The 21,182-nt window shown below is 44.2% G+C and overlaps 1 protein-coding gene across 1 annotated transcript; it reads left to right on the top strand.

Moving 5' to 3' along the window:
- Nucleotides 1–248: 248 nt before the first annotated feature.
- On the top strand, nt 249–14,772 carry CNTROB (centrobin, centrosomal BRCA2 interacting protein). The gene is made up of 19 exons (XM_012726697.1): nt 249–1,099; nt 2,150–2,234; nt 2,476–2,557; nt 3,092–3,248; nt 5,037–5,153; nt 5,342–5,458; nt 5,781–5,879; nt 6,800–7,036; nt 7,359–7,505; nt 8,193–8,326; nt 8,918–9,043; nt 9,267–9,429; nt 10,312–10,573; nt 12,227–12,360; nt 12,614–12,677; nt 12,822–12,992; nt 13,147–13,279; nt 13,731–13,803; nt 14,053–14,772. The coding sequence occupies exons 1-19, from the start codon at nt 827–829 to the stop codon at nt 14,176–14,178; spliced, it is 2,700 nt and encodes an 899-aa protein (XP_012582151.1). The 5' UTR covers nt 249–826; the 3' UTR covers nt 14,179–14,772.
- Nucleotides 14,773–21,182: the final 6,410 nt, after the last annotated feature.

Here is a 21,182-nt window from a genome sequence, read left to right as displayed (position 1 = left end):
GGCTGCGGACGGTGGGCGGGAGGCTGCCAACGGTTTTCAGTGTAGGAAAGGGCACTAGAGGGGGGCTTTTGGTCTTCCCGGACCACCAGATCTGGAGGCGTGGAGAACAGGCGGAACGTGGTGCTCGGGATAGAGGATCTCAGGCGAGGCTTCAGGGCGGTGTACCTCTTAGGCACCTCTGAGAGTGTCCGCGAGGTTTCTTTTGGAGTAGGGCGGGAGGGAGGGATTCTAGAGAGCTTGCTATGGCTTTCTTCACGGGAGAGGTGTGTGAGGGTGCACAAGAGAGCTAGTTGATTCTCGGTAGAACTGATGTGGTTCAAGGGGTGTCGGAAGGAGGGGAGTGTGAGGTTCCTGCTTCTCTGAGATTGGAATCAGTTGAGGGGCAAATAAGGCAGCTGGACGGAATTTAGGGCCCCCTTGGATCTGGGTTCACTTTACTGTGCACGTTCTAGATGTTTGAACTTTAGAGCTCGGTTGAACAGAGATAGCCCGTGTCCAAGTGGATCTCTTGAGCTTTCTGCACGCCAGCACTGCAGTTGCTGTGGCGCTGCAGGAGGTGCTCTGTTCCCACCCCCTCCTTGTAGCACTCTTCTTTTCTCCGGTTCCAGGAGCCGTGGAAAGAAATGCTTTTGCCCTCTCCCATGGCCTCTGGAACCAGTGGAAACTTTCCCTCTAACCAGAAAGCCCTCATACCCTTATTCATCAAAGACCCTTGGTCTGGAGTCTTCCTCCTTTCTTCCACATCTTCCTTTTCCCCACTGGGCTCCCTTAGAGCAGAACCAGAGGTTCCCAACTCGCTGCCTACAGTTGTGTCTTCCCTGTGCTCATGGCAAAGTCAGCTACCAGTCCCAGTTCACCTCTCCGGGCAGAGGATCTCCTGAGTGATTCATCAGAAGCCCCTGGGCTGAATCAAGAGTCCTCTGAGGTGACCTCCCAGCTCTATACTTCTTTGCACCTCAGTCGTCAGGCAGAGGCAACAGCCCGAGCTCAGCTGTATTTACCTTCCACCTCTCCACCTCCTCATGAAGTGTTAGACGGCTTGGCTCAGGAACTCAGTCACAGCTTGTCAATTGGATTGGAAAACAACTTGAAGAAAAAGGTGAGGGAGCTGTGTCTTGGGAGGTCTTAAGACTTGGAATGGTTTAAAAAAATGTTCTTACTAAGATCTGAACTATATTTGGGTTTCAGATTACTTTTTTCCCTTTTTTTAAATTTATGCTTATAAGAACTGGGGTACAGGTCAAAAGTACAGGGCAGGGGAGTGGTGGTGAGAGGATTTACAAGAGACAGAGTGGGGAGCAGAATAGCTGGATCTGCCGAAATGAACTAACTGCTGAGGAGAACAGTTAGGAGAGCAGTGGCCCCAGAGGTCTGCTGCGCCATGTGGGTCAGCTCTCTGGCTGGGATCTAACTGGGGGATCCAACTCGTGCTGCAGTGGCTGTGGACAGCTTCTTAGTGCTGCACTTTAACCCCTTGCTCAACAAGGAGGCCCCCAAATTACTTTTAACTATTGATTCAGTCATGCTTATTCCTGGGAGCAGATATTTATAATTTGGGAAACTGGAACTTCCTAGTTTTTTTTGTTGTTGTTGTTGCAGTTTTCAGAGACACTGCACTGTGGCACAGATTGCTGTGCTTTACTGGGATTTGGGTACTGGTAGTGAGGATGAGGTTTCTTCATCCCAAGAGCAATCAGAGACTTAAGGTTAGCTTCAAAGTATGCTAACAGCCTTCCATCTCAAAACTATTTTGACCATGTGGCTCAAAATTTGGCATGTAAATTATTAAGAAACAGTTTAACCAATTACACACATTGCATAGAAGATAGTTATTAGTAATGGTAGAAAGGGATCATAACCAGTTTTCAGGCTGGCTAGGTTTTTGTAAAATTGAGGGTCATGGACAACACAGTTTTTAGAAAGGGTGTTTTCTTTCTAGTTGGTAAGAATCCCTACCACCTGCCCAGTTTATTCATTTATACTCTCTGGTGACTTTAGACATTTGAGTTCCTGACTTTATTAGGTAATTTTGAGTGAAAATTCTTAGTTTCAAACTACTACTGGATGCTACTACCTACTACTACTACTGGTAGTAGGTAGAATATAGATTATAAGATTACATCTTATTTCTGTGCTGCTTTTTTTCTAGGATGGTTCCAAGCATATCTTTGAGATGGAAAGTGTTCGGGGTCAACTCCAGAGCATACTCCAAACCTCACGAGATACAGCCTACCGTGAGTAAATCCCTTCCCTGTGAAAGGGAACCTCGATTTAAGGTGTGGGAGAAAGTGAAGAGAGGAAGCAAGGGAGAATCTGAGACCTGGGAGATGAGATGAGATTTCAGAAAGAAGGCCTTGTTTCTTTGGGAGAAGAGCCAAAGGAGAGGGTAAGGTAGAAAGGAAGACTCTTCTTCAAGTGGTTCCAGTTTTTATCTTTACCTGACCCTGGCTGTGGGGTTCATCTGGCTGCTTGCAGGGAATCCCCTTGCTCCAGGTGCTGACTCAGAGAGACGGGAAGAGGACTCCTTTGACAGTGACAGCACAGCCACCTTGCTTAAGTGAGTTTTCTTTGGGGTTTTATTAGCTTGCTTACTTGGAAAACCAAGTATTCATTCCTTAGTTCTCTCTTTACTACTTTGTTCTTAACCTAAGTGGAGAGAGGAAGCAAGGGGAGAAACTGAGACCTGGGAGACAAGAGATTACAGAAGAAAAGGCCTTGTTTCTTTGGGAGAGGGGTAATCTAAGACCACTTAGCTCTCAGTGTTCTTTCTCTTCTCTCTTGTCTTCTGCCCTTTACTCTTTCAAGAACATGGACATCTGCTACCCTAGTAACCTGACTTTCTCCCAACCTCAGTTTTGCTTGTTTCTGCTAAAATTTACTGTTGGGAGTACGGTATAGAAGAAGAAGCAGTACAGAGTTAATCACGGAACCAGTATGCTATTTACAACTCTCACTGCCAAGCTTTTTTATGACTTTGAGCCAATCTCTTTCCTTTTCTAAGTTTCAGCTTCTTCATTTTAAAAATACCACATTTAGATGAGTGAATCTCAAAAGCTTGCCCAACCCTAAATTTTCTACCTGATTTGCTTAGCACCCGGCCCGTGCAAGACTTGTCTCCATCCAGCTCAGCCCAAGCCCTGGAGGAATTGTTCCCCCGCTATACCAGTCTTCGACCAGGACCCCCAATCAATCCCCCAGACTTTCAGGGGCTCAGAGATGCACTGGATTCAGAGCATACTCGTCGAAAGGTGAGATATAAAGGCTTCTTTTTGAAATCAGCAGATTAGAGATAGGACCGAGCGCCTAAAAGGGCTGAGGGTTAAGGTCTGGCAACTGGCACTTTGCTCATAAAATGGCACACCTGCCTTCCAGGTATTCTTTCAGATCAGTCTGTTTTACCTTCATATAGCGGATCCTCTATCTTGTTGCTTTTCCCCTTTAAAAATCTAAGTCCCACAAGGGACATACCTTGTCTTGTTTAGCACTGTCTTCCTGAGGTCTAGGATATTGGTAACACATGGAGATAGTCTTGAATGAACAATAAACTTTGCTGATTTGTGCAAAGTCTTTGCAGTTATTGGTGATAGGAGCTTTATCTCTGTGAGCCTCAGTCTTACTCTGAAGTGGGCAGAAACAGGCAGAGTAGAATCATTGGTTGTGCTGTCATTTTTGGAACACTCCTCTCCTCTACTTTGAAGTGCCGTGGGCACAAGGAAAGACTTTCTCCTTTCTCCTCACTGTGTTTAGCCGCTCTGTCTAATGAGCTTCCTCGGGCAGGAGTAACTTTCCATTCTTTGCCACCTGCGCTGCTGCACTCCTGCCAAAATGTTTTTAGGAATTTTTCTTAGGAGATCCACAAAAAGAAGGAAGCTAAGTCCCTATTTCCTGAGAAATTGTTGAGGGGCTTGGGCTTCTAGGTTCCTGCTCTCGAATTCCTGATTCTTCTTCTCCAAACTTACTGTTTTGGGGCATGAGGGGTGGAGTGGGTTCTCCTGCTCACTCTGTATGTCTGTCCCACTCTCTCTGGAAAAACAAAGCGCTCCGCACCCTCTGTTATATCCCCTCTCCCCTCGCTCCCAGCTCCTACCCCTTCTCCTGTCATAACCTGTTTCATTATCCACTAGTTTATTTTTATTTTGTTTTGTCTATTCTTCCACTTTGTCTCTTTATTTTGTACTTATAGGTGAAATCATCCATAATTTGTCTTCTATCTAACTTCACTTCGTACTTAAAGTTCTTTCCATTTGCTGCAAATAGCGAAATTTCACTTTTCCTTAGAGCTGACTAGTATTGCATTGTGTATGTATATTACTTCTCTCTTATGAGATGGTATCTCTTTGTGGTTTTGATTTATATTTCCCTAATAAGAAGTGGTGATGAACATTTTTTCATGTTTGTCCACCATCTACCCCTTCTTGGAAAGTGTTTTTTTAGATCATCTAGGTTTAATTGTGTTTTTTGCTTTTTAAGATTTTTTGTTTATTTATGCATACAAGAGCTGGGTTACAGGGCATAGGTGGGGAGGTTGTAAGGATTCACCAAAGACAGAGTGAGGAACAGAACAGGCAGATTGACTGAAATACACTGCTGAGGGAGCAGCTGGTAAGAAATGAGAGGTCTGCTGTGCCATGTGGGTCACCTCTCTGGTCGGGGGATCGAACTCTTGCTTGGGATTGAACTCTTGCTGCAGTGGCTGCAGAAAGCTTCCTAGCACTCTGCTTTAACCCCTTGCACCACCAGGAAGACTCTTGTTTGTTTTTTTGTTGTTCATTTGGGTGAGTTCTTGGATACTAATCCCTTGATGGATGTGTGAGGTACAGATTATCTTCTCCCATTCAGTAGGCTGTCTTTTTAATGTGCTGATATTTTTTTTCACTGTGCAAAGCTTTTTAATTTGATGTAGTCCCATTCCAAACCTAATTATTGGGACCCAGTCACCCTGTTTCCAAGCTATTTCCTTCTAGAGGGCCTGACAAGTTTGATGTCTTCTTCGGACTTAGCATGGCCACACTCAGACTCCTCATTCTTCTTCCCAGCATTGTGAGCGCCACATTCACAGCCTGCAGACCCGAGTGCTAGAACTACAACAGCAGTTAGCCGTGGCTGTGACTGCTGACCGCAAGAAAGATATCATGATTGAACAACTGGACAAGGTGCCAGGGTAGAAGGAGTGTGGGTGGGCCTCTCCATGGGGGGACACCACGGGATAGTTCATGCTCGGAGCTGGTTGTCAGGGTAGTGTTACTGACTACTGGGAGGAGGTGATTATTGACTTGACCCCTGTTGGCAGAATGGGAACAAAAAGTTATTTTGAAATTCCATCTGTCATTCATCTCCTGAGACCCTGGCCCGAGTGGTGGAAGGCTGGAACCGGCATGAAGCTGAGCGGACAGAGGTGCTTCGGGGACTCCAGGAGGAACGACAGGCAGCTGAACTTAATAGAAGCAAGCAGCAGGAGGTGGGAAACCTGGATTGTTTGGCATGAGCATCTAGGTCATGGATTGTTAGATGAGAAGGGGGCTCCCAGTAAATTGGTCCAAGTCTTACAGAGCTGTCCTGATAATTCTTCAGGTCCCTGCTGCTTTTCCTTTCACTTGTTTCTGGTGTCAAACTTGTATCATTGATATCTTTCCAGCACCGCCCCCCCCCAAGACAAAGTCTTTTCTTTGGCCCCCAGGTCATTTAGTTAACTACTGCTTTTAAAGTTTACATTGTTGGTGCTTTTTGAAGTATAACAAACAGGTATTCCCCTCAGTTCTTCTGTTCCCTTTCCCTGAAAGACAGTAGCCCGTCTGGAACAAAGCCTTTCTGAGGCCATGGAAGCCCTGAATCGCGAGCAGGAAGGTGCCAGATTACAGCGACGGGAGAGAGAGACGCTGGTAAGAATGTTGGCTGGGTTAATTCCTTCAGACCGTGTAAATGGTTTTTAGAAGGTGATGGGGTACTGGGAGATGGGAGGGTTGAATTGCACTATAGTCTTAAAAATAGAAAAAGGGCTCAGCTACCTACCAAGTTCAGGAGACTGTGCAAATTCATCCAGGGAATTGTTTTAAAATACAGATTTCTGGGTCCCACCCAGAGGGATCTTAATGAATTCAGCAGATATAAAGTGGGGCTGGAAAGCCTAAATATTTTGAAAAATTTCTAGATGATTTTGTTCAGCCAAGCTTGGGAACTCTGCTCTAGGGCATAGCTAAAAAAAAGTGTGGGGCAAGACCCACTTAAGTTTCTTATCGCTGAAATGATAAAAAATGATCACGCATTTGAATTTGTAGTCAGTTTTGGAACTTTTTGCATGTGGGCACATGTGTGCTACATGTATGTTCGTGGTAGTCTTAATAAGCTACATCCGACAGTATTGATAATGGTTGCTTGTTGATGAGTGCGTGACTATAGGCTGGTTTCCTAGTCTTTGTGGAACTTCTTTTGATGATGGTGGTGGCAACTACTGTATGTTGAGTACTTACTAAGTGCCAGACACTGATATATACTTTACATATGCTTTTTATTTCAATCCTCATCAAGTAGACCACCCTATTATTATTCCCATTTTACAGATAAGTATGTTTGCCTGAGAATACATAGGCATCAACAAAGCTGGTATTCAAACTGAGATTTGAACTCAGATCTATCCAATTTTGGAACAGATGCTCTTATCTACTATATTATAGTTCCATGGGCTTGTCAGCTATTATATTTTTAATGGACATAACTCTCAGTAGACACATAGGGGTTTCAGGGCTGATTTATGGTCTCTTGAGGGCATGCTGAGGATCTTTATTTTCTTTTGGGGCTATAGGAAGAAGAAAGACAAGCTCTGACTTTGAGCTTGGAGCTAGAACAGCAGCGCTGCAGGGCCCTGCAGGAAGAACTGGATGAGGCTCGGACTGGACAACTCAGTGAGCATCGACAGTTAGAAACACTTCAGGTTGTTATAGAAGAAGAGCGGCAGACCTGGAGCCAGCAAGAGCACCAGCTTAAGGAGCGCTACCAGGCGCTGCAGGAAGAGGGCCAGGCTCAGTTGGAAAGGGAGAAGGTAAAAGTGGCATTTGAGGAATAGGATACAAATGAAAAGCAGAATAATTACATGAGATGGGGTATCAGTGTAGGTGGCCTAGTAGACCAGGGTGGAAAGTGAAGAACTGTGTGTAAAAGATGGAGTTGAGAGTGTATATAGGACCAGAAGGAAGGACTGGGGCATCAAATGCATGGAAGGCCAAAGACTAAGGAAACAGGCCAAATGTTTCCTTAGAGTGGGGAAGTTTGGGCTTTAGGATATGGGACTATGAATTTGAGAATAGGAGCAACCAGAAGACAGAAAATTAGGGTTGTATTTAAATTTGATTTCTCTTTCTTAGGGGAACACCCAAAGGGAGGCCCAGGCAGCCCGGGAGGCCCAGCAGCAGTTGGCACTGGTGCAGTTGGAGGTGCGGCGGTTGGAAGGCGAGCTGGATGCAGCTCAGAGAGAGAGAGATGCCCTACAGCTGGAAATGAGCTTGGTACAGGTCAGGACGCAGAGGTTTCTTCAAGTTTCTTTTCTGGTTAGGAGGAGTAGGTTTGAGAGTTACAGCAAATACTCCTCTTTCTAACTGTAATTTTGATCCTTATGTACCTCTGTCTTTTTTTCTGTAAATATGCATCAAAAGGCAAATTAATGAGTTTCTGAAAGCAAGACACTCTGAGAGACATTTTTATTTTTTAATGGTTGACTTAAGGATTTGCCCAATTTCTGGGTCAATGAGGCCAGAGTCTCAGAAGCCACAACTCTTTTTACTTTTTATCTAGCCATTGAATTGGAAGATTAATTACACAGAAACTAATTTATCACGAAGGGCTAAAGTATCAGTGTCTTTGTTTTTCACACTACTTGGTATGTGTCCTTCCAGAATCTGTTCATATATGAGGGTATGGGTTGATGCTTTAAAAAGAAAAAAGCAAAGTTGTGCATTCACTGCAATTTGTTGGATTCTGTTATCCTCATAATATATCATAGACACTTTTCCATGTCCACACGTACATCATTATTTCTAAGTGTTCTATAACCTTGCTATGACTGCATTGTAGTTTACTTAAGCATTTTACTTTGATGAGAGATTTACATCAATAGCAAACAAAGTAGGATGATGGTTGCCAGAGTCTGGGGGGAGGGCGAAACAGAGCATCGTTACTTGCTCACCCTCCTTCACCCCTAGGCCCGGTATGAAAGCCAGCGCATCCAGATGGAGTCAGAGCTAGCTGTGCAGCTGGAGCAGCAGGTGACAGAGCGGCTGGCTCAGGCTCAGGAGAGCAGCCTGCGGCAAGCAGCCTCCCTGAGGGACCATCACAGGTACTGCGGCTTATTGGCTACTGCGACTCCCTGCAGAGCAGGTATTGCTAGTGCCCACCCTCAGCCCTACAGATCCCTTCACCATTTTTCAGTACAGTGGATCCTTTAGCCAAACCCAGGTCTCTCTGTGGGGCATTGACTTCACATGCACTTGCTAAGCCAGAAGTATGTGGGAGTTTTCCTCCTGTGGGAGCAGCACTTAGTCGGTGTCTGATGGGTACAGGAATATAAATTTCCAGCTCTTGCTCCTGATTGGGACAATCACAGCTCAGCACCCAGCTCACGCCATCTGTAGAGCTATCTTACGGGGTTGAGCCTCCCTCACTTCCCAGTCTTACTTTTCACTCATCTCCCTACCCTCTCCCTTTACCAGTTCTTTTCTGGAAACATTAACTGTATCACTTTTTTACTGGCCCTCATCTCAGTTTCTGCTTCTAGGACCCTTTCCTAAGACAGCGGCTTTGTCCTTCTTTCCTGAATCCGCCTGTCTGTGGCCAGGCTGGCTGCTTTACGTCAACACATTCTGGCTTTTTCTCATTTGATTACTGCTGTTTCCAGATTCAGTCTCTTTTCTCACCTGTGTCCTCTTAGAAAGCAGCTGCAGGACCTGAATGGGCAGCACCAGCAGGAACTGGCTGCGCAGCTGGCTCAGTTCAAGGTGGAAATGGCTGACCGAGAGGAGAGGCAGCAGCAGGTGGCTCAGGACTATGAGCTGAGGTACTGGTCCCTGGAGCTTCTCTTTCAGGCTTTAGCCCCTCCTCTGTAGTAGAGCCCAGACTGGGAATATTGAAGAGCTGCGCCCTCCACAGGTCTGTCCTCCTGTAAATTGGCCTCAGCTCTTCAGAATTTCAGATTCCATTCTATTTCATGATGGGGCCTCTTAGTCTCCAAGGCTCTGCTTTCTCAAAGCTCTTTGTCATCTCTCCTGACTTTTCTGCAGACTGGCCCGGGAGCACGCACGAGTACGGGAACTGCAGAGTGGGCACCAGCAGCTGGAGGAGCAGCGGGTCGAGTTGGTGGAGCGACTCCAAGCCATGCTGCAGGCCCACTGGGAGGAGGCAAACCAGCTGCTCAGCTCTACCTCCCTACCTGCCAACCCCCCGGTAGGCATTGCCCCATGAACTGAGCTGTCAGGAGTTGGCTTTAGGTCCCTTCTTTGGAAGCTTTGTTCCTCCCAGGGGAAGATCTAAGTTCAACTTCTGGGACTTATAAAACGTTAGGAGAAAAAAATCTGTGGACTTTCCCAAAGAATAACTGTCTTGTCAAAAGAAAGCTTTCCTCAAGGCCACAGCTCACCTAGACTGGCCCCATTGCGTTAGGCCTAACTCCCTTCTCCCTGCTCAAGAGATGATGAATAATCCTTGAGACTAGTTTTGCCATATGGCAGCTGAATTAATTATAACGATAAGGGCAAAAGGTGTTGCTAAGTCCTGCCCTAGAAGAGGGGCAAGATCTGTTCCCCTAGCCCTTCTTAGGTTGGCTCCTTACTTAAGACATTTGTATTATTAGTTAAGACTTTTTGGGATAAGTAATAATATATACATGGTAAAAAAATATATAAATGGTTCAAAAAGGTGTACAGTATAAAGCACTCGTCATCTTATTTCTATACCTGAATCTCCCAGTTCTTCTCTGCAGAAGCAACCATTGAATTCCTCCCCATTATAGCCTTTTATACACTATTATGTGGCTTTTTATTTAACCAAATATTTATTGTGGTCACTGAAGTTGTTTCTCATATTTCTACAAAGAGTGTACAATAAATGTCATTAATATATGTCTGTGCCATTTTATGGATAAAATGTCTGGATATAGAATGGTAAGATCAAAAATAAGTATTTTAAAATGTGATAGTGTTATCAAATCTTTTTTTGTTGTTGTTATCAAATCTTTTAAGGAAGTTATAGTAATCTGTAATTTTATTCAAGTGTCTCTACCATGTATTAGGGCTATGAGTATTCTTTCTGCCTCTCTCTTGTGCACAGGCTCCTACTACCCGCCCTTCCAGCCCTGGGCCTCAGGAACCAGAAAAGGGGGAGAGGAGGACCTGGACTGTGCCTCCAGTGGCTGCTGTGGCCCTGAAGCCTGTACTGCAGCAGAACCGGGAAGCCAGGGAGGAGCAGCCTGCAGTACCACCTGCTCTCTGCAGCTCCTCCCCAGATATCAGCCTCCTGCTGGGCCCCACTTTCCAGAGCCAGCATTCCTTCCAGCCTCTGGAGCCAAAGCCAGACCTCACTCCACCCTCAGGTAACTAGGGACAGGGAAGTCCTCCACATATTAATTGGCTCCTTCTGACTTAGCTTCCTTTCTGTCTGTGTCTTGGGCATTTATTTTCCAGACGTCTTAGAGGCCATAGGTTGCAGGAACAGAAATCCACTCAAGTTGTGTCAAACAAAGGGACAGAGCTGTCATGGAAATGTGATGTAGTTGGACTTGATAGAACTGGAGTTGGGGTCAGGGCTGCTAGCAGGAACTAAGGTAGCTCTTCCTTCTTCTCTCTGGGCCCATATGAACTCTGGGCTCTGCTTTTCCTTGTACATCTGCTCCTTTCCTTTGGTTAACCTACTGTCTGTCACTCAGGTTTTATTCTAACTTTTACTCGCACATGGGTTTGACCAACCATAATACTGATTCCAGCAGAGGCTTGAGACAACTCGTAGAGACATTGGTGTCTCTTTTCCTTAGGTACAGTTTAAAGAGAGGCAATCTGAGGGGTTTGTAGCCGTTTCAGAGGTTGACTAGCCTGGGGTGTGGTATCACCTTTGGTCTGTGACTTGGGTGTATAGGGTTTCTCCATGTGATGCAAAAATGACAACCCAGGTTGAATCAAGAATGAGGGAAGAATTATACAATTAGGGGTCTCCCTGGTGACACAAGTCTCATTGCTATCAAGCTATCGGCAGCTACTGCAGCAGGAGTTCGACTCCAACCAGGGAGCAGACCCACATGGTGCGGCAGACCTCTCCTGTCTTGCTCACTGCTCCCCTCAGCAGTGTATTTCAGTTGGTCTACCTACTTCCCTGCTCTGTCTCTGGTAAATCTTCTTACCCCCTGCGCCTCTACCCTACACCCCAGCTCTTGTATGCATAAATAAATAAAATAAATCTTAAAAGAATTATCCAATTAAACTTTTAAAATTATGTAATAATAACAATAAAAAAGAATGAGGGCATGTTCTGGTGAAGGAGCCAGAATATCTTTCTTAATCCCAAACCATTTTGAGTACTGGTTTCTATTCTTTAAGGAGTTTATGGTGTTATTTAAAGCTGAGCTCTCCCCTGTCTATACTTCTGTCTGAAATATAGTGAATTTTTTTTTAAAGATTTATTTATTTATTCATACAGAACTGGGGTACAGGCGAGAGATACGGAGGGTGAGAGGATTCACCAGAGACAGAGCGGGAAGCAGAACAGGCAGATCCATGAAGTACACTGCTGAGGGGAGCAGCGGGCTGGTCAGGAGAGGTCTGCCACGCCATGTGGTCACCTCCGGGGCAGGCGGGGATCGAACTCATGTGGAAGTGGCTTTAGTTTCTCAGTGCAGTGCTTTAACCCGCTGCGCCACCAGGGAGGGCCTGAAATATAGTGAATTTTGTCTGAATTCAGTGGTTGCCTTCAATCCTTCCCTCTCTAGCTGTTTTATATTTTCATTATCTTTTTCTCCTAATTTGAAATGTCTCATTTATATTTAATAAGCCCCTTTTGGGGGACATTTGGTGAGTTGATCTGTGGAGGAATCCCCTTTACCTACTACACACACACACACACACACAAACACATGCTCCCTACTCCTGTTTCCCTTCACCTACTACACACACACACACACACACACACACACACACACACACACACACGCTCCCTACTCCTGTTTTACTCCAAAACTGAGTTCTTTCCACTGTAGTTGGGGCCTTCCATGCTGATGACAGAGCAGAACGGCCATTCCCTGTGGAAGATCCTGGATCCAATGGGGATGGTTTCCTAAGGCAAGAGTTGCCACCCCCGCAGGTTGAGGGCCTCAAGCATTTTTTGCAGCAGGTAAGAGAGGGCCTGCATATTTACCTTAATTTTCTTCTTCCTTTCCCCATCCTCTCTTCCTACTTGAGTCCATTACACTGATTACATCCTGCTTTTAGAACTAACACTTTGTCCCACCTTCTTATTCTATCTTACTCATTTCTTTCTTAGGCAGCCAACACTAGTTCTTACTTCCCCAAACTCTGCTCCTCTCCTAGATAGCTAAGTCACCTTTTCTATCCATCTCAGGAATCTTACTCTCTTGTCCCTGCAGCTGCTTGAGACAGTTCCCCAGAACAATGAAAACCCTTCTGTTGACCTGCTGCCCCCTAAGTCTGGTAAGTGCCAACTCTTAAAAAGGTTGGAGTTAGGCCTGGAAAAGATGGAAGTTGCTTATTGGATGGGTTTTTAGGACATGGCCTGGTGACAGAACCTAAAAAAGTCGGACTTCCTTGACTCTTGGATCACCTTCTTTTTGCTAGGTCCTCTGACTGTCCCATCTTGGGAGGAAGCCCCTCTCATGCCACGCCTTCCACCCCCTGTCCATAAAACAAAAGTACCCTTAGCCATGGCATCGAGTCTTTTCCGGGTCCATGAACTTCCCCCAGCCCATTCACAGGACACTGTCCCCAGAGGTGGCTCCCCAGAGAGAGGTAAGCGTGTTCTGGTTTACCAGGAAAATAAAAAGAGGTTTTGGGTGCTGAACTATAGAACCTGTAACTGAAGGGCCTTCTGGATTCCTAGGGAGATGGGGTGAGGGATAACCAGCAGGGTCCCAGGATGGCCACCATTACTGATATGTCTCAGGTGGAGATGGGCTTGCATCCACGAGGCAGCTGATGGATGTGTCTCAGCTGTTACGACTGTACCAGGCTCGGGGCTGGGGAGCACTGCCTGCTGAAGATCTGCTGCTCTGCCTGAAGAGACTGGAACATAGCGGGTAGGAGCCTGGGGGGAAGGGTTAGGCGGACAGAGTCTGGGGGGGCAGGGGTATGCAGCAAGCAGGGAAGTGTTTCCCAGTGAGTGGGATCGTTTTGTCCTTTTCTGGGGAAGAAAGTGATGGTGAGATGTGGATCAATAAATCTCATCCTTAGGTTATGTCTCTCACTGCTTTTTTTACCATTTTTTTTTGTTTTTTTTTTTTGTTTTTTTGCTTTATTAAAAAAAAAAAGCTCCGTGTTGTTTTACTTTAGATTTATCCCTATCCCCTGCAGCTCAGAACCTGACTCTCCAGTATAGATCAGTATTTGATTCTACTGCTGTGTCTTCCTATCTGGCCCTCGGATCTGTCTTGTTCCTATTCTAAACAGACTGAATTGGGAAATCCATCCAGTGTTGGGGAGAATGTGGGAAACAGTTTCCCTGTCCTTATCCCTTCATTTATATGGCAGGACTGAGAGCCGAGGGGAGAATGTCCCCAGAAGGACGGCTGACTCCCGCTTGGGTGAGATCCCCCGGAAAGAGGTGAGGGAAAATTGGGCAGGGATGAGAGGGTGGAAGGGCTCTCACTGACTCGTTCCTCCACTTCCACGCATTTCCTACTGGCCTGTTCTCCAGCATCTGACCCTCCAATTCCTGTTCTCATCTTCTGTAGCAATGGTCGTTCCCCCTTAGCTGACTCACTCTGGTCCTCTCCACGCACCGTGCCTTTCCACATTGGGGTCAGGGCTTGAGGGTACAGGCACTGACCTTTGCTTTTTCCCTTCAACTCAGATTCCCTCCCAGGCTCTCCCTCGCCGCCTTGCTACAGCCCCTAAGACGGAAAAGCCTCCAGCACGGAAGAAAAGTGGACATCCTGCCCCTAGTAGCATGAGGAGTCGGGGGGGCATCTGGAGATAAGCACCATTCTCCTCTTCTTGGTTCTCTTATTAGCTGAATAAATGTTTAGCCTGTTTTAGAGTCTCTGACACATAGGAAATTTGAAAATGGAGATTTTATAGGAAACATTTTTGTAAAGAACTGCATTTATATTTACTCATCCTTTTGAGTATATTTTTATTTTATGTTCTATAGAAAAACACATGAATTCTTTGAAAGAAAAGAGTCCGTAGCTAGGTTTTAGCAAGATAAGTAAGGTTCAGTGTTTTGAGAGTAAAACAGAGTGATTGGCTGTGGCTGGTAGTAGAATTATAGATGATTTTTACTCTCTTTTTCATGTATTTCTGTGTTTCCCAAATATTTGAAAACAAGTATGCACAACTTAATAATCAGAAAAGCCAAGCTTTTAATAAAAAAGTAAGTTGTTATATATAAAGAGTTTGAGTAAAAACTTGATTGCTGGCAATACAGTTTTCTCTTGTAAGAGCAGGTAATTCAGATTGTATTAGTGGGATTCTGACTGACAGATTCTGCTCCAGTCAGCACACATACTGTGGCAGTAATCTTTTCTCATAAAATATCATAGTGTGGCAAGGAAAAAAATAAAAGCCTCGATTACTGAAACTTCCATTCTAATAGTCACTGAAATGAACAAAGAGAAACAAAACTAGACAAGAAAATGACATCAGTGTGAAACTTAAACCCTTAATTTCATAATACTCGAAAAACCTCTAGTACAATTTATATTAAACTGTAGGATGACATCTTGGCGCCCACACATGGTTCTCAGCAGAGATGGTGGTAAATACAGTTATGCAGGTCTGATCCCACGTGGGTGTTTGAGAGAGCTGACTAGATTCTGTGAGTCTGTGGCACCCTTCTATCAATATTTGCTGTTGAGTTATTTGGCTCCAGAATAGACATGATAGGATACAGACTCAAACAGTATTTCTTCCGCTAAGATAGCAGAAGGGAATATTTATTATATGCATGATATAGTTAGTCAACTGAGAACAGAACTAGTCCAGAATGTCACAGGTCCAGGGCCAAACACCAAAAGGGACAGTTTGGATATGAGCAAGGTGGGCCTGTCAGAAGTGGTTGCAGCAGTCAGATGGTCCTGGGTGTTCTAAATTCACTGAGACAGTTTCTAGACAATAGCATGCAGTCCAACAACACTACCAGCACCCAGGCCTCCGACTTTCCTTATATCGGTTCCTGTAGCTTCCATGGGAGCTTCTGCCTCATCTTCTTTTGCACTTTTGCCTGTGCATTCACTTCTTCCTTCATTTGGCTGTCATGGTGCAGAGGCTGAGAAGATGGCACTAACCCTCAGGTCACACAGTGTATCTATGAACATGTTCAGATCTTATTTCCTTCCACCTGAAAGTAACTTACTAGCTATCAGTGGAGAGAAAAAGGGACGAAAGATAAACACACATGAGCAGCACGTGAGGGTTCTCTGGCCGGTTGAGCCTGGTCATCGTCAGCAGTCTTGCTCAGGGCTGCTCTCTCTGGCAAAGAAGCAGCAGCAAAAGGTAAACTTGTGCAAGAGTAGTACCAGCTCCAGAGGCTTTTTCAAGCCCCCTTTTTGTACCTACTTATGAAAATATTTGCTTTTCTATTTTTTTGCTTCAAGTGTATAAAATTGATTTGACCACATTGATATCAGAACACACTGTCATTGGTAGAAGGTGGCTTTATATCATTTTTAAAAGCTGGCAAAAGCTTTTTAAACCAAGTGCTACTTCATTATCTCTCGGATTTCAACCGGTCACCATCAGTCAACATTTTTCTTGACATGAAAAACAGTGTAGAGAATATCCCCCAACTCTCCAGAACAAAATCATAAAAGAACACAGTGCTAACTTAACCATATGTGACCTAATAGTGAGAACTATGATTTGAAAAAATGTACCCACATTAAAAGTTTGTTTCTTCACCAAAGACCACCAAGGAGACTGAAGAGGACGAGAAGACCCATAGCCAAAAAGCCCCTGTTTTTCCCCTTTATTATCATTTTGGGAATATTCTCAGGGGAAGAAAAATGAGAAAGATTTTGGGAGCTCCATGAAAGCCCACACACAGATGAGGTAGGTGCAAACTTTAAGCTCAGATTTCACTTGGTGCAGACAGAGTGTGATACCGGATTTCGTCTGTGGAGAACTCCCACAGCTGCTGTGGTTGGGGGGTGGGGGCGGTTCTGGTGGATGAATTTCACAAACATAATGTTGAGTGGGAAAAACAGATTGCAGAAGAAAATATGCATACACTATTTATGTAAAGTTTGAAAACAAGCACTGGGTGGTCCAATCCAGCGTGGGGTGTTGGAGCCCAAACAGGGTAAGGAAGGGGCCTCAGTGGGGCAGCCTGGCTCAGAGACAGAGGTGAGGAGCAAGTTCATTTGGCAATTGTCAGCAGGGATGGGGTGAAATTCCCATCTGTGGTGGGAAATTGTTAAAGATGGGGGGTTGATCAAATATGTAAATATATTGTGAATAACGGAAGCCAGGTTCCTCACTGTTGGAGAAAGGATTTAGAAATACAGAAAGGGAGAAAACTAGAACAAATTCTGTGGAACAAATTCAGTATAGACTGTGGTCTTCAAAATAACAATAGGGGACTCCTTGGTGGCCAAGGGGTTAAGCCTCAGCACTATCACCACTGGGGCCTGTCCTGAATTTGATCCCTGTCCAAGGGGTTCATTCACACAGGGTATGGCAGACCCCTCCCCGCTCACCCACTGCTCCCCACAGCAATGTGTTTCAGTAAATCCAGCTGTTCTGCTCCCCACTTTGTCTCTGGTGAATGCTCTTATCCCCACACCTCTAGCCTACAACCCAGTTCTATGCAAAATACCTACAGTTGTAAATTGGTGTGTGCATTGACATATTCCCTGGCAACACTCCTGTATTAGTTTCTTAGAACTACTATAAAAAATTAGGTGTCTTGAAATGACTGAAATTTATTCACTCACAGTTCTCGAAACTATTCAAAATGTTGGCAGAGCTCTTTAAAGGCTCTAGGGGAGTCTTCCTCACCTCCTCTAGCTTTGGTGATGGACGCTGATAATGCTCCATAATGTCCTTGGGCTTATAGCAGCAACACTCCAATCCCTGCCTTCACTGTCACACTTTGTCTGTCCACATCTCCCTGTGCTTCACATGATTTTCACAAAAGGGGACCAGTCATTCAATTTACCACACCCTAATCCAGCATGATTTCTTCTGGTTTTGATTATGACTGCAAAGACCCTGTTTCCAAACAAGGCTATACTCAGTTACTAGATTTTAGATCTTAAACATTTTGTGGGGGGAGGGCTTAGCGGACACAATCCAACACTAACTCCATTAAAGCACCTAGCATCTAACTCTCGCTTCTAGAAACTATTCTCTACTAAGAGAACCAGCCCTCCTTGAAGCAATGACTTATTCCAGATATGAAACAAGGAAAGTACAAGATAAATCAAAAAAATCTTGAGTTAAAAAGTGATGGACTATGGTGATGGCACATGGGTGACTTGGTGATGGGAAGCCCACCTGGATTACAATTGAGATGGAAAAAAAAATGTACAAAATGATGTAAAAATAAACTATTAGATTTAAAAAAAAAAGTTATGGTGTGCTAAGAAACATTATGGGGTCATGGCAAAAGAACACAAAAGTTGATGTGAGGAGTTCCACTGGCGCTCAGTTTGAGCGCTAAAAGATACACGCATGATAGAGGATTACAATCCTTTGAGTAAAATAAGAAATCATCAGTCCATGCAAACAGACTAATAAATTGAAAGCTTGCTGAGGTCTGTAAGGTTATGTACATAGGTTTAGTGCTCCACAAAATACTTTCTAATTACAATAGGGAAAATGTAACTCCACTGTGGAGAACTCCAGCGGAGCCGCCTTAATCAAGTGATCAAAGTGGACATCATCAGTGATGAATCAAATCCAAATCGTGTGCCACCTGAGAGGATGCAATACAGTGAGATTCCTGCTGACCAGCCATAGCTTGAACTTAACCATGAAGAAACAGCAGGCAAACCCTGCACATGATGGATGTGCTTTAAATTAGTGGCTTGTAATTTTCAAAATTGTCAACATCATGAAAGTGAAGGAAAGATGGGAAGGCTCCAGACCCAGGTTGGCTACCTTACACATAAGGACTCATTGTGTATGTGATTCTGACCCTGACCATTTTGCTATGGAGAACAATTTTTGGACAACTAGTGAAACTTGAAAAAAATCAGGATTAGATACTGTAGTGATGGATCAGTGTTGGTTCCCTGGTTTTGATGTTTGTATTAGAATTTCCTGTTTTCAGGAAACAAGACACTAGTGCATTTGGAGGTGCTGTGGCAATCTGTTGGCTATTGGCTCTCAAATGACTCAGAAGAAAAATATTTGTACAGTACTTGCAACTTTCCCATAAAATTTGAATTTTTTTTTGTTTTTAAAAACCAGGTTCAAACCCAACTAATTTTTTAAAAACGACATATTTATTTATGCATACAGAACTGAGGCACAGGCCAGAGGTGCATGGGAAGTGAGAGGATTCACCAGAGACAAAGTGGGGAGCAGAACAGGCAGACTGACCAAGTACACTGCTGGGGGAGCAGTGGGTAGGCAGGAGAGGTCTGCCACGCCATGTGGGTCAGCTCCCTGGTTGGGGATCGAACTTGTGCTGCAGAGGCTACAGCTTGCAACTAGCTTCATATGCTGCGCTTTTAACCCATTGCACCACCTGGGACTAAACTAAAAATTTTAAATACCATTAATATAATACTTGTTTCCTAGGGAGAAATATGATAAAAATAGTGGATGACATGGACCAAAAGCAAGCCACCAACACTGTACAAGATCCCTTGGACCTTATCAGGCTCAGTTCATCTAGGTGAGTGGACTTAATGTGAAGTGAGAAATGACAGCTCCTGGGCAGATTACATGCTTATGTTGAACATTTAAACACAATACTGGGAGGTGTGGCAGAGACTGCTTGCTACAGAAATTGATGAGGAAAACTATGAAGAGATCTATAAGTCAACAAGACAGAATATTCCAGTTTTCTTTGTCTGGGAAAACAATGTACTCATTGCCTCTCCATTGAGAGTTGGCTGCAACAAAGAATTGAACCCATGTGGAAAATAGGGGAATTACTATGATTGTTTCCTTACCTGTAGAAGATACTCAAATGAGAACCCTGCATAAATTTTGGTATTAGAAATGACCAAGGATTCGGCCACTCCTGAAATTAGATAATTTGCAGATAACTCTCAAATTCTTAAGCTAGATAGCATTTTAATTTTTCTCCAACCCTTCCATTAAATGTCACCAAGACAGAAAACTCAGGAGTCAGCCTGCTCCATTTGTGTTTTTCAGACACTATCTGATTGCTTCCTTTATATCTGTTTAAAAATTATGAAAATAGCTGAAAAAACAACAGCAGTATCAATAAGCCTCATACTATTTAGAAACATTATGTGGTGAAACTCAAATGTCAAAGAGACAATAAACACCCAGTCAGTTAGTGGTGTGAAGGAGCCCCTGGGGGAGAAGGACATGTGTTGGGGAGGAGACCCAGGGAAGTCAGGGCCTAAGTACTATTCCATTTCTTGAACCATCTGGTGATTACAAAAGCGTTTATCATTGCACTGTATAATTTACATCCACAGGTTACATAAATCTCCAATAGGAAGAAAACATGATTGCATTTATATTAGACAAATAAGTTATATGTACCTATTTAAAACTGTATATGCATTCATGCTTATGAAATGCATAAAATTAGAAGCTGTCAAAAGCAACATGTCTTAGACAAATTTATTTTGAACCTATGTCAGATTTTACTGACATAAGGGAAAATAGTAAGAAAAAAAGTAAGCCTGTTTAGTGGGAAGCAGCTGCTGTGAAAGGACAGGAAGTACAGGAAGTACTGTGGCAGCCAGGACTGTGTAAAAGCCTGGGGAGCTTTGGCAGGAGCAGGACAGGGCAGGCGTTGGGAGGAAGAGCACCAGGACGTCAGGCAGCGGCAACACAGCTGCAATGCTCTGAAATTCACATTCTCTACAAATCCTCAGTCATCACACTGACAGCATCATACAGGGTTGTGGGTCTTTTTAGGTTGGTACAAAGAAGTGTTGCATTTAAAGCGTAAGTGTTTGAAAGGTAAAGTTTGAATGGCAAAGTGAAAAGTTTTTGTGACTGTAGTGTTCCTTCCTCTTTTGCTCTACCAAGAGTCTAAGGGAAAAAGAAAAATAGAAGGATAAAAGGTAAGGAGGTGGCTGGGTCGCCCTTGTGTTTTGAGCTGCTCTCTAGAACTTTCTCATCTGGTACCACCTTTTTGACCTGCTTAAATTTTTTCCCTGCCATGTACATGGAACTTCTTTTAAGATTATGATATAACAATAATATCTAGATGTTGAGAGCAGTTGGACAAAACGCCTCATTTGTGTGTGTGCTAAAATGGTTTATGGCTGGCTCTGGACTCTGAAGTCTGGCTTTCCAACCACAGGGCTCGGCCTCAGGGCTGGTGACGATAGATGTGCCACTTCAGTGCAGGATATCAGACTGCTGATGTTAATAATTTATCACCCCCGTGTCTGGGGCTGACTGGGGAAGAACAACGAATCATTACAAATTGAGTGTCGGTGTGCAGCATAACACTAAGTTATCTTTCACACTGGGTCTTTGCTAAGCGTAAAATATGGGACATGAGTATTTATAGGGTGTCTTAGGGTTCTCCAGAGAAACAGAACAGACTGTGTGTGCATGTACATATGTGCTTGTGTATATGTATATGTATTTATTGTGTATTTGCACATGCCTGTATGTATATGTACACATGTGTGTCTATATACAGAGAGAGACATACAGGCAGACAGAGACACTGAGAGACTATTTTAAGGAATTGGCTCAGGCAATTGCAGAGACTCAGCTAGTCCAAAAACTGCAAAGCCATCAGACTAGAGACTCAGGGAGATTTGCTTAGGAAGGTCAGGTCTTCAAATGATTAGATGTGTCCATGCAACTCTG

This window comes from Condylura cristata, unplaced genomic scaffold (assembly GCF_000260355.1).
Source record: "Condylura cristata isolate star-nosed mole 26May11 unplaced genomic scaffold, ConCri1.0 scaffold00017, whole genome shotgun sequence".
In the NCBI taxonomy this organism is placed as follows: domain Eukaryota; kingdom Metazoa; phylum Chordata; class Mammalia; order Eulipotyphla; family Talpidae; genus Condylura; species Condylura cristata.
This window is presented reverse-complemented; position numbering and strand designations above follow the sequence as displayed.

Bases quoted from the DNA above. Each gene is read 5' to 3' on its own strand.
- CNTROB (XM_012726697.1), top strand. From the start codon at position 827: ATGGCAAAGTCAGCTACCAGTCCCAGTTCACCTCTCCGGGCAGAGGAT. The intron at 7,037-7,358 runs GTAAAAGTGGCA...TCTCTTTCTTAG, and splicing joins CTCAGTTGGAAAGGGAGAAG to GGGAACACCCAAAGGGAGGC. The intron at 12,361-12,613 runs GTAAGAGAGGGC...TTGTCCCTGCAG, and splicing joins TCAAGCATTTTTTGCAGCAG to CTGCTTGAGACAGTTCCCCA.